Source organism: Cornus florida, unplaced genomic scaffold (assembly GCF_030987335.1).
Source record: "Cornus florida cultivar Cherokee Brave unplaced genomic scaffold, ASM3098733v1 CherokeeBrave_3.0.0_Hap2_Chr06, whole genome shotgun sequence".
Taxonomy (NCBI): Eukaryota; Viridiplantae; Streptophyta; class Magnoliopsida; order Cornales; family Cornaceae; genus Cornus; species Cornus florida.
In genome coordinates, this window is record NW_026775576.1 from 46,453,931 (window position 1) to 46,471,151 (window position 17,221).

Here is a 17,221-nt window from a genome sequence, read left to right on the forward strand (position 1 = left end):
TGATTTCCTAGCCTGATTTACATATCTGGGCTCAAAGATTTCATAACAGGACGAGATCGGGTGATTAACTTGAGTTAAAAATCTAGTTGGGGTTAGTTAAAGATTTATACCTCAAGTTGAGTCCGAGTTGAGCCTTCAAGTCGGGAGAATCGTAGAATATTAGAAAGTTTGTAGAGATTTCTAAAAGGCTAGGGGGTTGTAAAATTTGTAAATAAAGATATTTGGGTAAAGAGATTTATCATCCATCAGAGAAAATTCCTATTTTGTGACTTTCATTAATGATCATACAAGGAAGGTATGGATTTGCTTCCTAAGATAGAAATCATAAGTGTATAAGGTGTTCAAGAAGCAGAAGTTCATGGTGGAGAATAAGGACAGCAGTGAATACGTGGACACTGAGTTCAAGAATTTTATTATAAGTATGAGATCAAATTAGAGAGGATTGTGTAGAAAAGCACATAGCAAAACAGGGTGGCAAAACGAATAAACCAAACTGTGGAGGGAAAAAATCCTCCCCTCCAGTAAGAATCATCCACGTCATCACACTACCAATTTATAATTAGATACGGCAAAGGCCTGAGCGGTATCAAGCCCAAATTGGGAGAACCCAATTTGGAATAGGCAAGTCAAAGTCTTGCTTTTATGTGGACGGCTGATCCAGGCTACACAGCCCATTTACCAAGCCCAAATGTGTACAATCTCATTCAGGCCCAGTGGAAGCGTCAACAGCTCGTAGAGCCAAGGTTGAACTCCAAGCTCATCTATCGAATGATTTGATCAGCCCACACACAGCCCATACTCAGTTAATTGTAGACCAGTCCTGCTAGGTAAAGGACTCAGCAAAAAAAGCAAGTTCTTTGCAAGGAAAGTTTTGCATGGAAAGAATTGTACAAAGGAAAAAATTATAATTGTAAAGAATGTCTTATATGGAATGGATAGGAGGACAAGCCAGACGAGTCCTACCATAATTCCACCACCTTATTTCTTATAAATAGAGGCCTAGACCTCCAATAAAATTATCGAGCATTACACACTTATTCTGAGTATTATATTTGCTTGTTCTGAGTGAGTTGTATTTTTCTTTTTATTTATTTTAATAGAGAGAAATTTTGCACCTACACTTTGGCGCCGTCTTTGGGAATCGTATAGAAAGATACTCCCATTTTTGTTTCAAATTGTTTTTGTTTCCACGATCTGGAATGTCGAACGGAGAATCAACGGCATCTGATCAATAGATGGAGTTAATGCGAAAGATGCGAGAAGAGTTCTTACACTAATTCGAAGCACTTCGGCAGGCGAATAAGTTCAGCGTAACCCAGATTACATTGTTTCAACAACAAAATGACACCCTTCAAACAGCTATGGCTCAGTTGACACCTCAGCCACCACCAGTTGACGTGGCTGCGCCTCCTCCCAACCAAAACGAGCCTCAGGTCAATGGGGTTCGGCTTAATGAAGTTCGGCCCAACGAAGTTCAGTAAAAGCAGAGGACAAGGTCCGAGGTGGTGGCTTCGGACAATCTTCCTCATCGCACACTGGACAAACAGGCCGAGTCCAGCTGTAAGCTTACGGTATGGTCTAATGGTGTTCTAGATGGTGCAGGAGTAAAGGAGGCCTTTGACGAGAAGAGACTCCTGAGAGTTCAAACGCCTGCCGAGATGGCCAGGCAATATAAGAATTCTCTCGTGAAGACTCCATTCACTGACAATATGTACCTTGTTAACAGACCTAAGAAATTCACTATGCCTTCTTTTACCTAGTTTGATGGTACGGGAGATCTTTCTCAGCACCTAGATTACTATGCACAAAAGATAGCTCTGGACGATCACAATGACCCATGAATGTGCAAAGTTTTCCCTACCAGTCTAACAGGGGCTGCACTGGAGTGGTTCAGGAATAGGCCACACAAATCTATTCCAGACTACGAAACTCTGTGCACTATGTTCCTGGAGCAGTATTGCGGTAATAAGAAGCAAAAGAAGAGTATTGCTAGCCTTTTCGCTAAAAGGCAAACGAAAGGTGAAACATTACAAGATTTTTTTATCCAGATTTAACATGGAGGCTTTGGAAATAGTAGATTGCCATCCTGCTACCGTAATAGATCGTTTAAACTTGCAATGATTCAGGGAACCAAGTTCCATACATCCTTAGTTAAATATTCCCCTCCGGATATGTAGACTCTCAATGCTAGGGCACAGATCTACATCCGACTTGAGGAGAATGTGGCCCACTGAGCGCAACATGCCACCCTCGTCACAGTGGAGAACAAGCCTCAAGAAAGGGTTTTAAACTCAAAAAGCCAAAAAAGCCAGCACGCTTCGGCACCAGCCATTCAAATACCCGAGAAAAGGCAAAGGACAGAAGAAAGGTTCACACCACTTCACACAACCTTGGCTCGGTTATTCCAGGAGAATAAGATGAAGTTTGCAGCCCCGCAGCCAATAAGGTAACCTTTGGAACAGAGAAATAAGAACAAGCATCGCGCCTACTATAGAGATTACGAGTATACAACTAATGATTGCAGATCCCTTAGGTGGCAGGTGGAAAACATGATACTGAGAGGTGAATTGGCAGACTACCTCACAACAAAGGAGTACGTGAAGCCTCAGGAGGTCAATCCTCGAAAAGTCGAAGGTAATCAAGTGACGATCATCCATACAATACATGGAAGATCGGAGGATGATCAAGAGTCAGAGGAGGTGTATAGGTCCCAATTGAGAACAACCCATAAGCTAAGGAGGTTATCCTCGGTGAACGCTATCGCTTTAGGAAGCATCCACATTGGGTTCGGCGATGGAGATTTATCCAGAGTTCAACTCCCCCACGAGGATCCGTTGGTCATCAATCTCTTGGTGGCGAATTGCATGATTAAGAGGGTTTTGATAGACCCGGGTAACAGCGTTAACATCATCACAAATGCGGTCTTTGAGCAACTAGAGATTCCGTCATCATCAATTCGGCCCACCTCTAGCCCCTTGATAGGGTTTGATGGCACAAAGGTAGACCCTCTTGAGGTAATTGACCTATCCGTGACCGCGGCAAAGAGGACACTGAAGGAGAACTTTGTTCACACGGAGATCCACCCTTCTTATAATCTTATTATGGGAAGAGGCTAGATCCACCGAATGAACGGGGTTCCATCTACCCTTCATCAGGTGATGCGATGCTTGTCTCCGGACGGTAAAGAAGTTATTGATCTTAGAGGAGATCAAGTCGCTGCCAAAGAATGCTACATGTTGACCCAAAATGAAGCAAATAAGATAACAAAACAGTCCCAACCAATCGCATCTCCTGGGAGCATGTCCAAATACCAATTACAGAACCCTTTGCCCAGGTATTTAAAAGTAAAGGGTGAGGCTAAAGCTAAAAAGCCTACTGAGGAATCTCTGGAGGCTGTCGAAGTAATCCTCGACGATCCTCAGAAAGTCACCTACATAGGTTCTTCCCCCACAACTGAAGAAAAGAAAGCATTAATTGATGTCATTCAACGGAACACAGATGCATTTGCTTGGGAGCATTCAAACATGGTGGGAATCAATCCTTCAGTCTCATGCCATATCCTGAAGGTGGATCCGGCGTTCAAACCAGTCAAGCAGAAGCAGAGAAGGTTTGCTCCAGAGTGCAACCGAATTAAAGCTGAAGAGGTAAGCAAATTGCTCCAAGCGGGCTTCATCTGAGATGTGCAATACCCACAATGGCCCTCCAATATGGTGGTAGTTCAGAAGAAGAATGGAAAATAGAGGGTGTGCATAGATTTTACCAATCTCAACAAAGCCTGCCTTAAGGACAGCTTTCCATTACCCAAAATTGATCAAATGGTTGATGCCACTATTAGTTTTGAGATGCTCATATTTCTTGATATATACTCCGGCTATAACCAAATCCCTATGAATCTAGAGGATGAAGAGAAGATTGTTTTCATAACAGAGAAAGGCACCTACTGTTACAGAGTCATGCCCTTCGGACTTAAGAATGCTCGGGTAACTTACCAGTGCCTTGTTAACAAAATCTTCGACGAGATGTTGGGAAAGACGATCGAGGCCTATATCAACAACATGGTGGTCAAAAGTGTGAAGAAGGAAGAACATCCTAAGCACCTCCAAGAGGTCTTTGACACTTTGAGAAAGTATGGCATGAAGCTAAACCCCTCGAAGTGTTCCTTTACGGTTTCTTCAGGACAGTTCCTCGGCCATATTGTAAATAAAAGGGGAATTGAGGTGAGTCCGACTCAGGCTCAAGCCCTTATACAAAATCAAGAACCAAAAACCCGTAGGGAAGTATAGGTTTTGACCAGTTGAATTGCAGCTCTCAGTCGATTTATCTCTTGATTATCAGATAAGTGCAAACGATTCTTTGATGCAATAAGGTCCAAAAACAAAGACAGATGGGGACCTTAACAGCAGGCTATTTGGTGTGTAGTCAATTCAAACCCAAAGTTTATGCAATGAGGCCAAGTTTTACATTTAGAAATTACTACTACTATCTTTCACTAAAAATATAGCTAGGGCAAGTAGGGATCGTCCCAAGGGATTGAAGTGTCGTACTAGGTTGAGGAATCAACATTAGGGTTAGTAGGTCGAGTGATCAAAATAGTGGTTGGTTGATTGGATTACACTAGATGCAAATTAAACTAAAGTAAACAATAATGCAATAGAGAGAATAAAAAAGAGAGAGATCTTGGGGTTTAGAGATCACCACTAAGCATAACTTTTCTACACCTTTAATGAATGATTAATGAGGGAAAAGATATGTATTGCAACAAATAGTGTGTGTGTGGTTATTTCAATAAGCATGGATGACAAATTAAGCATATATTGTCTAAACAACATGGTGGATAGCACAACATATCAAATTAAGCCATTAATCCTTTCTTTAAGCTCACAATCCAAACACATCACAAGGTTAGAGATATATGTTACTTGCTTTCATAAGTATAGAACATCAACAACAAGCATGGATTGTCCTCCCATTTAACAACTACACTACAACTAAGCTAGTGACATGAAATTAAACTAATTAAACTAAGGGAGATGTACAATCCATCAAGAAATGAGTACGAACCATCAAATAAACCACAAGAACACGCCACTAAGCACTATATCTTAACAATCTCTAGATCTATAGCATCAATACACATAGACATGCATCAATAACACAAGAAATAAAGACAAACACATGAACATTTATTCTAGCATACATATACATATGGATAGAATGAAATGATCAATTGGAAGCATTAAACCACATAAATAATTGAATAAACAAGATCTATATATATAAAAGTGTCAAGACATGAATCACAATACAAATCCCCTCAAAAATACATAAATCAAGAAGTAGAAAGCATGCCTAGGGCTAACTCTAGCCCCAAGAGGATGTCTAGCCACTCATGGATGATGTCCTCCAACCCTCATGGGCAAGCTCCATGGAAGAAATCTGCTTCTTGGTTGATGAAGAGTCTCCAATGGTGTCTCTAGCTTCCTCCTCTCCTTTGCTTTCTTTCTAAGTATTATCTTCTCTAGGTATGTGTGTCAAAGTATATGAAAGTATATCCTCAAAAAGTGGCTCATATTCCTTATATAGGTAGGTCAAAAATCACCCCAAATGAGCTGGGCTCGTACACCAATAATCCTCTAATGATTGGATATGAGACAACTTTTAATGAGCTGGAATTTGGATTTTTCTCGGGATTTGGGAGGTTCGATTAATCGAACTTGAGGTGAGATCGATCGAACATGGCTGAGATCTATCGAATTAAAGTTGGATCGATCCTCAATGGCGGCGCCTTTTTGGATAAAAACAAATCTGAGATATTTTGAAGATATTTTTGGGAAAAGGACAAAAGTGGTTGGTAGGGTGGTACAACTGGATAAGATCAATCATTTGGATAATGACAAAAAAGTTCGATCAATCAGAGAATGATGTTAGATCGATCGAACTTTTGGGATCTCTGCAGATGACATCATGGCCTGGATCTATCTTGAAATGCTGAAATCGTTGGAAGTTGGATCGATCGAACTTTTCTTGAGATCGATCGAAGTTGCTGAAATTCCACCATTTGCTTCCTTTTGCTCTACTTTGCTCCTTTCTTTGATTCATCCCAGAATTGCTTCAATTATGCTCTTATTTGGCTGAGTTAGCTTATTTTGGGGATAAGTACCTGAAAATGGAAATAATACAAAATCAATCTAAAGTGGGAAAATAAGATAGATAAAGGTTCTAGAATACCTAAGCTTAAGGGGTTTAAATACGCACTTTTCAGTGCTCATCACTACTCTCAATCAACTGAAGTACTACATGGCTGAACCCTAGATTTTGTCAGCTCCGAAGCCTGGTGAAACTCTTATCATGTACTTAGCCATCTCCAGCATAGCCACGAGTGCAGTATTGATTAGAGAAGAAGGTAAGAATCAGTATCCAATCTTCTACACCAGCAAGACAATAACAGATGTAGAAACATGAGACAGCAAAGCAGAGAAGATCATACTAGCATTGGTGTATGCAAAGAGAAAACTTCGACACTACTTTGAGTCGCACAACATCAAAGTTCTTACCAACTACCCCATGCGAATCATTCTTTCTAAGCCAGATTTATCCAAAGAATAAGTAAATAGGCAATCGAACTCAGTTCCTTTGATATATCCTATGAACCGAATGTGTCACATAAAGGACAAGTACTAGCTGATTTCCTCTTAGAGTATGAGGATAAGCCCGAAGAGCCAGGCCCTTCCGAGCTATAATGGGAGCTTCGGGTGGATGGTTCCTCGAACCTGATTAGTGCCGGGGCCGGAGTCGTTATCACAACCCCCAAAGGCACTGTGATACCCCTCAGATCCGGGACACGGGTTGATCAGGCCCAGGCCCAAACCTGAGGGATATCGAACAATTAATATATTATAACGAACACAGATTTCAAAATGAATTTAAAAATAAAACATAAGAGCTGGAAGAAACTAAAATGAATTTAAAAATCCTTTGAAATTAAATATACTTAAATCCCAATACTCCAAAACCAACCCAAAACCTCCATAAGTTAAACAACTCCATAAGTTAAACAACTCGGGAATCCATCTTGTAACGACCCAGTCATTTGCCTTCATTTTCTTTTTCCTGAAATTTTATGAATGAATTTTTTTCGTTTAATTTTCTTTTCTGAACTCTGTTTCGTGTCGCTTAGTGTCATCTCGAGTGCTCAGAATTGGTTCCTGAGACTCTTTTCCGTGGATTGACAACTTCCTTTGAGGACCGAGTCATTTTCACATTTTTCGTTTTTAGATACTATGCGTTGTTTCATCCTTTTCCCTATTCTGTCTTTTCCCCATTTGTCACATTGTTGGCATAATCTCACTTCTCATGCTCGAAGTTGGTTTTTGACTTCACGTGCCTTCATCTTGATTGGTTTTCTCGAAATACGTATCTTTACTTTTGCAAGAAAGTACTCTGATTGCTCCCGGTGCTCACAGGGGCATGGATGCACAATTCTTTAGAATCTTTTTCGTTTCTTGGGGTGTTTTTCGTAAATATCTTTTGAAGATATTTTATTTCAGGGGTATCTAAGAAAATATCTTTTGGAAGATATTTTCATTCTGGGGCAGTTTCGCAATTAACCCTTTTTGTAGGGATCATTGTGCAATTAACGAAAGTTATTGCAAAATGTCTCGTCTGGAGCCTGGATCCTCGTACAGGATTCATTTTCACATTTTATCAAGTCATGGACTCTTAGAATTCTGTTCTGGTCATTTTTCTCCAGTTTTAGAGTTTCTGGATCCGGTTGCCGCCGAACTTGTTCGGGGCATAACTTTCTGCTCGGGACTCAGTTTTTAATGTCGTTTCTTCCGTTGTTCATATTTTATTATTTTGAATCTTTTTTGTTCACGGAGTTTTGCCGTTTGAGCGTGTTTGCTCAAAATCCACTTTTCCAAACCCAGCGGGGCCCTTTCGGGGCAGTTTTTGAGACTTACTATAAATAGGATGCCCTAAAGTGAAAAATCAGATTTTGGTCATCTTCCCCACCTCTCTTGGCCGGATCTCCTAGCAGCCATGGCTGCCATTTTCTCTCTCCTCCTTTGGTCCACTTTTCCTTGGTAGAACTCCTTCGGCCTTAGCATTTATTGCTTCCCTCGACGTGCTCTACCTTTTGCCCTTATTAGAATCTATTTTCGACGATTTTTCGAGTTCAGGTTTGGAATCAAGTTGAGATTTTCATGGGGCTTCTTGCGGATTCTTATTCACAGTGTTGTCTTCGACAAAACCTCTCGGTATCGTCGAATTCGGAGCACTTTTATTTTGGTGGGCCTTTGGGATTTTTATCTCAAATTAAGGTAGGGGATGTTCTAGGTTTAAATTCTTATTATATAGCATGCTTGTGATGCTTATACTACTTGTTTGCATGATTAAATGAAAATCTAGAGATTTTATTATTTATTTTTCTTGTACGGGATCTAATTTTCCCGGTTGCTCATGACTTGGTTTAAACATGTAGCATGATTTTATATTACTCCTTGATATACTCATTGTCGTGTATTAAAATTGAAATATTTGAATAAGTATTAAAGATTTTATTTAATATTTATCTTAGGTGATAGATTAATTCACATGGCCTTAACTAGCTCGAAATCAATATGTGTTAGCATATTAAATTAGGCCTTAACATGCTCTCCAACATAGTTGAATTTGAAAGTGATTGGAGGTATTTTGAAAATTAGTAATTATTAATTAATTTGATTAATTAATTTACCCCGAGTACACTATTCACTCTATTTAAATTCCGACTTGATATTCTTGACTTACATGCCATATAGTTTCACATATATTTGATTTAGAATATTCAGTTAGGTTTTCAAACCCTTCATTTAATTAAATTTCTTGTTTAAGATTTAATCCTCATGGTGATATACAACTTGGAATTGAATTGTGGCATGCTAGAAAATTAAGCTTAGGTATAGTTGTTCATATATATTAAATTGGGATTAATTGTATGAGAATTGTAACTTTTAATTTATATTTAACTTTAGTAAAAGGTTAAGTCACATGGTCTTAAATTGAATGAAATAAACTTGTAATGTGATATTACATTAGTCCTTGGCATATTCTCTAAGATATGTTAAATTGAGAGCATTTGGTTAAGTTTGAAAATCTAGAGATTTTAATTAAAAGAATTAATTAAAATCTATTTTGTGGTCCCATTAGCTTAATTAAGGTTTTAACTTGATATTTGTATTGGCCATAACTTGTTTACTATTATATATTAATTTGGAATTATCTAAAGTTGTTTTAGAACCTTGGGATTTAAATTAGCATGATTTAATTAAAGTTCTACTTTGTTGTTCTAACAAGCTAATTGAGTTTTAGAATGGATATAGGTGATGACTTTGCCATGCCCTTTAACATGTATTAAATTGAGGTTAATTGAAATTGAATCGAAAATCTAGAGAATTTAATTGTGTTTATCTATTTAAATTCTATCAATTTGCTCCATGATCTAGTTGTGTTTTAGAAGTGGTTTCTATATTCAAATCATGGACTTAGACTTATTGTATATTCATTTGGTTATGTTTTGAACATTGGATAACATAGTTGCTATGTTTGTATTCATGAGAATATGTTTTCCTTATTGAATATATTGTTGCCTTGTGTAATGATTTGCACACTTCGTGTTTAACACCTTTCATGCATAGCGTGTAACGAATCGCATAGTGAAGATTCGACATTCATCATATCATATTAATTGTGGATTTAGAGCATGTATTGTATAGGTTTCCAAATTTGGTTGTGCTTAGTAGATAGTTGATTATCTTGCATATTCCTGTTGATATATGCGTTTGTTATACAACTTGTTGATTTTGAAAACTTGGGGATGTCGTTGTTTGACTATGGCTAGGATGTCATTCTAGTACGGGGGATAATCCCTCTATATAGTCTAGTGCGCACATAGGGAGGTTACCCATGGGCTAGTAACCCTAAAGTAACTATGTTGTCGGTTTGATCCGGCGTGACGTCCGAGTATCCACTTTGTTTGAGTTCGCATTTCATTTTCAAGCTGATAACTAGATGATGTTGTAACTTGTTGTTTCTTATTTGTCATTCCATTTTAAGTTATAGGATGTTAACTTTGCGAAATTATGCTTTATGCGTTGTATTGGAAGTTTCAATGTTGGTTAAATTGCATCGATATTGAAAATCGTGTTTTGACGTTCTAATAAAGCTTTGGATTGATCCTATTGATTCATTTATAACATAGACGTTAGATGGCATGAACCACTACTGTTATTTTGTGCTTTAGATTCTAAGTTGATGGCTTTGAGAACTTAAACCTTGTTGCATTGTATAACATGCTCTTTTGTTGTTGAATTGCATGGATAATGTGATTCTTGTTAACTTGTATTCAAATATGCTTTTGTCATGTTGTATGGATTACTCTAGACCTAGTTCAATTGTATTGAAAATGCAATTCATGTTAATCTATGCTCAAGCATTCTTCTTGTCGTATTCTTTGGATTATCCCAACCATGATTCGTTTCATACACGTATGTATATCATGATTCTTATTGCTTAGACTCTAAGGTAGCTTAGGATGCTCCCCGAGTCTCATTTGGACATAAACGTTAGGTGGCATGAGCCCCTTAAACATATTTCACCTTAAGGTGATAAATTTGTAAAATGCTAGGTCAATGCATGCTCATCTCCTACGAGTAGCTTTATGTTACTCACCCCTACGATACTGGGGCATATTTCAGGTAGGAAGACTTGGTTCGTGACGCCTAGCATTCCTTGGATATCGTGTAGCTTTCAAGTTTCCATTTCATGCAAATGTTAGCATGAAATGTCATTTTGTAGACTTATATGTCAAAATATGTATATTTGATTCCATGTATGTAATGTGTACTTAAGTACACTCCTTTCAATGTATTTGATATGTATGAGATGAGGCCGGAGGCCAATGACCATTATATTGTGTTCTATGTACAGAAATATTGTGAAAATCTTGAAAAATCGCAAGTCATTGCTTCACCATGGTTGCATCGGGTGTGAGAATTCCATTTTTATTCTTTCATAGGGTCTTATTAATCTTGTATGAAGTGTGGCCAAGGGCCAAATGGTCATTTGACTCCATTTTACATTTTTGGATTCTATGTTTTCCATTCCAAGTCCATTTTTGCCTTTTTGCCCGTTGGGGGGTCGGATTTTGCATCGGCTATATTTTTTAGTCGTGGACCATTGTAGCACATCCAAATAGGTAAATTACATTTGTATGCATGGTCGTTTCCGGGCAAAACCTTATCGTTTGTGTTTTGAGCCTCTTGTGACTTCATTTCGAACTTTTTTTGCATATTCTGATCTAGGGGAATTATAGACTTTTTACGGGGGTTTTATTTTCTTCTTTCAACATGGTTGAATAGAAAACATGATTTTAGGGGGGTTTTCTTTTCTGTGTTTTTCCAGAAAATGTCGTCTTGATATCGGAAATCGCTTACGAAGTTCAGCTCTCAGTTTTTCAATTTAGCAGCTTTTTGGACCTCCATAATTAGATTTCATGGAGGGGCATTTCGGGTATTCTACATTACATTTTTTTTTAATTCTCTCATGAGTCACGTAGAAAACCTAATTTTGAGGGGGGTTTCTTCTTTGTGTTTTTGCAAAAAAATTCATTTAGGCCTCCAAATTCAGCCTCTGTTCTGGATTTTTCTGAAAAATAACACCACAGCAGCTTTATGGGCTGCTGCTGCCAGCCATGGTCCACTCAGCGCGCGCGGCGTGCGGTAGTCACATCCCTCGAGCAACTACCAAGGCAGCAGAGGGGTCAGAGACTATTGAATCCCCGGAGTGAATGACTGACTTGTCAGCCCTTGAGAAGACAGGTCTCCAAGGTTCTTCGGACTCGGTTTGAACGTAAGCCCGTACTTCCTCCTCCGGGTCAGTCTCTCTAGCCTTCTTCCCCTTGTTTTTGGGGATGTTTTTGCCTTTGCTGTTGGAAGGAGGGTTTGACCTTATCTTCTTGAAAGGAGGTTCATCCACCTCCTTCTCATACTCAGTCGATCTGATGACCAACAAGGGTTACTCTTCAGCAGCTTTCTTCTTCAGAGCTTCAGCTTTTTGTTTTTCCTCCTCAGTCAAGGGGAAGTTGTCAAAAGATGGAAGTGCCAAATCCATAAGTTTGGCAGTTGCGGCACTGGAAGCAATTTTTTGAAGGTTGGATGAAGTGAGTAATTCCTCAACAGAGGGGGGGCTCGCTCTAAACTTGTGTTTCGAAAAAAACAAGTCTCTTCTTAGCTGCGGAGGAGGGGAAGGTTGCTGAAAAAAGACTAAAAATTTCATAAGTATGACGAAATAATAAAACTTGACATGGGATACAACCAGAGCACTTTTCATGGAATGAGGGAAAGTATTCTATACCTAGCTTCCCAAATTTGCGAGGAATTGGAAGAGTATTCGATTTATCCACAAACCAGTTCCCCTTCACGATTATCATCCTCTTATTCCACTTCTTCTCAGAGGAAGGAAGGTCCGTGTATATCCTCTGCTGAAGAGGAGAACTGAAGTAAAAGCGGCCAGGCTCAGTCCCATGCCTAGCGATGGTGTAGGTAATAAGTAAATCAGCAAGAGTTAAGTCAAGACTCTCCAGCCTTCGACGAACTAAAAGTGCCGAAACCACTCGAGAAAAGTTAGGGTTCACTTGGAGAGGGGCAAGCCCTAACTTATTGAAGACTAGATGATAGAAGGGGTGAAGAGGGAAACGAAGAGCGTCAAGGTGCCCAACTGATAGAAACAATTCATTGTCTCCTACACTTTCGCCAGAACTGAATTCGGCCCCTTTTGGGTATTCGACAATGTCTACCCCATCAGGAATCTTATAATCCTCTATTACAGACTCAATAGAGAAATTGATACACCGAACAGATAAAATCAACCCTCTCTCCTCTTTAGTAAACACATAATCTGACACAGAAGTAGATACTTCAGCTTGTGAAGGGGAGACATCCATTTGAACAACTGAATCATTCATGAATTTAACGAGGTCAGAAACCCTAGGGGGAGGGATCCTAATGAGATTGGGAGAAAAAGAAGGTGTGGAATTCGAATCTACAAGGTCTATACGGTCGTGAGTGGATAAGGAGCTCATGATGTGAAAGAAATTAGATAAATGAATGAGGAACTAACTTGAGATTACACTAAAGCAATAAGCATAGTGAACGTCGCAGAGTCAGGAACGAACTATGAAGAGGCCTTTTAGTCAGAATGGCAATAGACACACCTTGAATCGCCTTTTGTAGAATTGGCAACCGTGCAACTTCAATTCCCTTTTAATTAAGAGCTGTAGTCCAATTAAAGAGGAAATTGGGGGCAAAGTCCCCCTCCAGTAAGAATCGTCCACATCATCACACTACCAATTTATAATTAGATACGGCAAAGGCTCGAGCAGTATCAAGCCCAAATTGGGAGAACCCAATTTGGAACAGGCCCAATCAAAGTATTGCTTCCATGTGGACAACTGATCCAGGCTACACAGCCCATTTACCAAGCCCAAATGAGTACAATCTCATTCAGGCCCAGTGGAAACGTCAACAACCCGTAAAGCCAAGGTTGAACTCCAAGCCCATCTACCGAATGATTTGATCAGCCCACACGTAGCCCATACTCAGCTAATTGTAAACCAGTCCTGCTAGGTAAAGGACTCAGCAAAGAAAGCAAGTTCTATGCAAGGAAAATTTTGCATGGAAAGAATTGTACAAAGGAAATGATTATAATTGTAAAGAATGTCATACATGGAATGGATTGGAGGACAAGCCAGGCAAGTCCTACTATAATTCCACCACCTTGTTTCTTATAAATAGAGGCCTAGACCTCCAATAAAATCATCGAGCATTACACACTTATTCTGAGTATTATATTTGCTTATTTTGAATGAGTTGTATTTTTCTTTTATTTATTTTAATAGAGAGAAATTTTACACCTACACAAACCTTGACAGAAAGAGTCAAAAGTATGTGCATACATTCGGTTATACCCTAGTAGTTTTGGGCAAAAACAATCAGTACAATAGCTTACCTAATTAATTAAGGATTGTTAGAATTGTTGGAGCATAAGATACCAGAAAAGGTATGGATCAACAAATAAGTAAACCTATCTTGGTTGAAAGTGCTTGGATATATTATATATGCACATATTAGTGACCATGCTAGGTGGAATCTTGACCATAAGTCACAAAAATGCAGCTTCATTGGGCATAGTAGAGATGAGTTTGGTTATCGACTTTAGGATGACCAAAACAAGAAAGTCATCATAAGTAGAGACGTGGTTTTTATTGACAATGTGATGTACAATGATACAGATGCATTATAGTCTACTAGTCATGTAAAGGGTAATTCGAAGTATATCGAGTTCGATAATGTCGCTAAAAGGCAGTGTGGCACAACAGATAGTTGAGGATTCTCAGTCGGAGGAATTAACAAAACATAGTGCATCGCAAAGTCCAACTCCCGCACCTACACCCAAAAGGTCCTCCAATTATTATGTATGGATTACTTATTTCTCACAGATGGTAGCGAGCTTAAATGTTATGATAAGGCATGCCATGTTAAAGATGCTAGCAAGTGGGAGCTTATAATGAAAGATGAGATGAAGTCCAGTATCTCCAACTTTATATGGGAACAAGCCAAGTTACCCGTGGGAAAAAAAGCTCTTGACAACAAATGGATATACAAGGTCAAAGAGGAACATGACGGTTCCAAGAAATATAAGGCGAGGTTCGTGGTCAAAAGCTTTGAGCAAAAAGAAGGAAATAACTGAACAAACATCTTTTCCCCAGTTATGAAACATAATACTATTCATTTAGCTTTTAGAATGAATGGTTTGGTAAGAACTTTAACAAATGTACGTCATATTCCAAGTGTTAGAAGGAATGTGATCTATGTGAGAGCATTGAATTCCATGGGTTGCTGGTGTGAAGTGAAAAATGGTTTGATGAAGATTAGAAAAGGACAACGTGTCATGCTTTTAGGAAGGAAGGTCAGTAGTCTCTATATTTTGTTAGGAAATACTATGCTAGGTGGAGCAAGAACGAATGGAAGCTTGTTTCGAGATTTACTAGAATGAAGAATCAAGAACAACAAGAGAAGGAAGAAATCTTGACAATTGTAAGGGCACCAGTTTTTATCCTAAAAGCAAGGAGGGTTTAATTTGGTGATGCGAAAGTAGATTCCAAGTTTTATTATTTGAACTTGGAATTTTTTAAGAATACATGAGTATGGTGGTTACGGCGAAAAATGACAAGAAGGAAAATGATGAAATTTGAGAAAAGGGGAAGATTTTAGAGTGTTTCTCAATTTTACCATGGTGCTTTATTTGAGGTGGAGAAATCTTTAATTAAGGTAGAGCTATGTTAAAGCACGTGAAGATATATTTTCATCACGTGCTAATTATGTGAATGATTTGGGAGGTTAAAGTTGCTGATTCTTGTTGTGGACTTTGGCTACTGCCAAAATTGAATCGGTTCAAGTGGCTTTGAACCAGTTCAAATGTGGCGTCAACTTTTGGCTTTGGCTATTACCAAAATTGAATCAGTTTAACTTGGACAGTGAGTTATTAGAAGCTACAAGAAATAGTTTCCTAATCAGTTTTGGAAGTCAAAAGATTTGGGGAAAAGGTTGAAGATTTGGAGAAGAAGTTGTACTTGCTATTTTTAGAGTTGAAGACTGATATGGTAACTCCTTATAGGCAAGTTGGGAAATACTTATCCAATAAGGAATTGAGTTTTGAGTACTCTATAAATAGAGAAAGAAAATTGTAGAGAGAAAAAGAGAGTTGAGATTGTGAGAAGTTAAAGATTGTGCAGGGGCAACTCGATCTAATTTAGGACCTTAGGCGAAAAATAAAAAGTGGCATATTCAATAATATAAATAAAAATAGTTATAACTCACAAACAAAATGTACAAATATATATATATACACACACACACACACACACAAATTTATAATATCAAAAGTTAATAAAATTAAAAAATAACAACCATAGCTGATTTAGAAAATCCAAATCCAATACTCTTACAAATTTTTTAATAGAATAAAAGTGTGTTCATATTGAGAGTATATAATGAGTATGGAGTGGAGAAGAAAGACAACAGTAATCTTGTAATAAGAGGGGGAGGAGAAGACTTGTTGAAAAAAAGAAGATAAAAAATAAAAAAAGAATATGGAAAGTTTTTGCCACTTCCCCAAATAACAACGTTAAATATATATTTAATATTTTACAATTGGTATAACTTACCCAGATTTTTTTTTAAGTGTTGATTTAAAAAACTTCAAAGAGAGAAAGAAAGACGGAAAACAAATTTATTTAATGTTACAAATTTTTGCGCCCAATTTTAAATTTCTTTATTGATAAGGATGTATTGAAAAACGTGAATGAAAGTAGAAAAAGAAAGATAGAAAAAGTCATATAAGGATGTAAATCTTTAGGACCCAATATTAAATTTCTGTATCAGTTAGAATTCAACGAATGAGGGAGGAGATAGAAGATAAAAAATGAATAAGTTATTTTAGGATATAAATATTTTAGGCCTAATATAAAATTGAAATGAGAGAGGAGAGAGAAAAGAGGAAAAAGAAGTTATTTTAGGATATAAATCTTTGAGAGCTAATATAATTTTTTAGTATTTATTAGAGTTTAATAATATTAGGAAAAATTATAGTATAACTTAATAGAAATAAATTTTTAAAATTTGGGGCCTTCTTATTGGCTGGGGCGTTAGGCGACTGCCTAAGTCGCTTAAGGCTCCAACCGGCCCTGAGAGTGTATAATCAAGTTTTTGAAGTAAAACTACTCGTTCTTCGCCCGTGGACTAAACAGTTTGTCAAACCACGTAAATCTCATTTTGCTTGTGTGTGTATATTTATTTTTATCTCTTATATTTACCAATTATGTGTGAAACCCTTACATGCAGTGCTTCAATCGGACACTTATAATGTCATCTTCTGATCTCTTCTCTCTTGGCTGACAAAATACAATTTGATCCTGTTATGAATATGATTGGAAATGACTACTGTGGTATCTTTTCCCATTGCAAATTTGTGGTGGTGTTCTGATAAGGTAGATGTAATAGGTGGACGCTTGCCCATTTTATCCAGAAGCTTTAGTTATTGGGTAGTGCTACATACCTACCCATTTATACCTAATTACTCTCCCATCTGGACGTGGGACAAATATCCCCTTGTAACATTCTCT

At 38.0% G+C, this 17,221-nt stretch overlaps 1 protein-coding gene across 1 annotated transcript; it reads left to right on the forward strand.

Annotated features, from left to right (window-relative positions):
- The first annotated feature begins 1,361 nt into the window (after nucleotides 1-1,361).
- On the forward strand, nucleotides 1,362-3,116 carry LOC132314030 (uncharacterized). Its single transcript, XM_059812953.1, has 3 exons — nucleotides 1,362-1,433; nucleotides 1,548-1,711; nucleotides 2,525-3,116. Exons 1-3 carry the CDS (start codon nucleotides 1,362-1,364, stop codon nucleotides 3,114-3,116), a joined length of 828 nt encoding a protein of 275 aa, XP_059668936.1.
- Nucleotides 3,117-17,221: the final 14,105 nt, after the last annotated feature.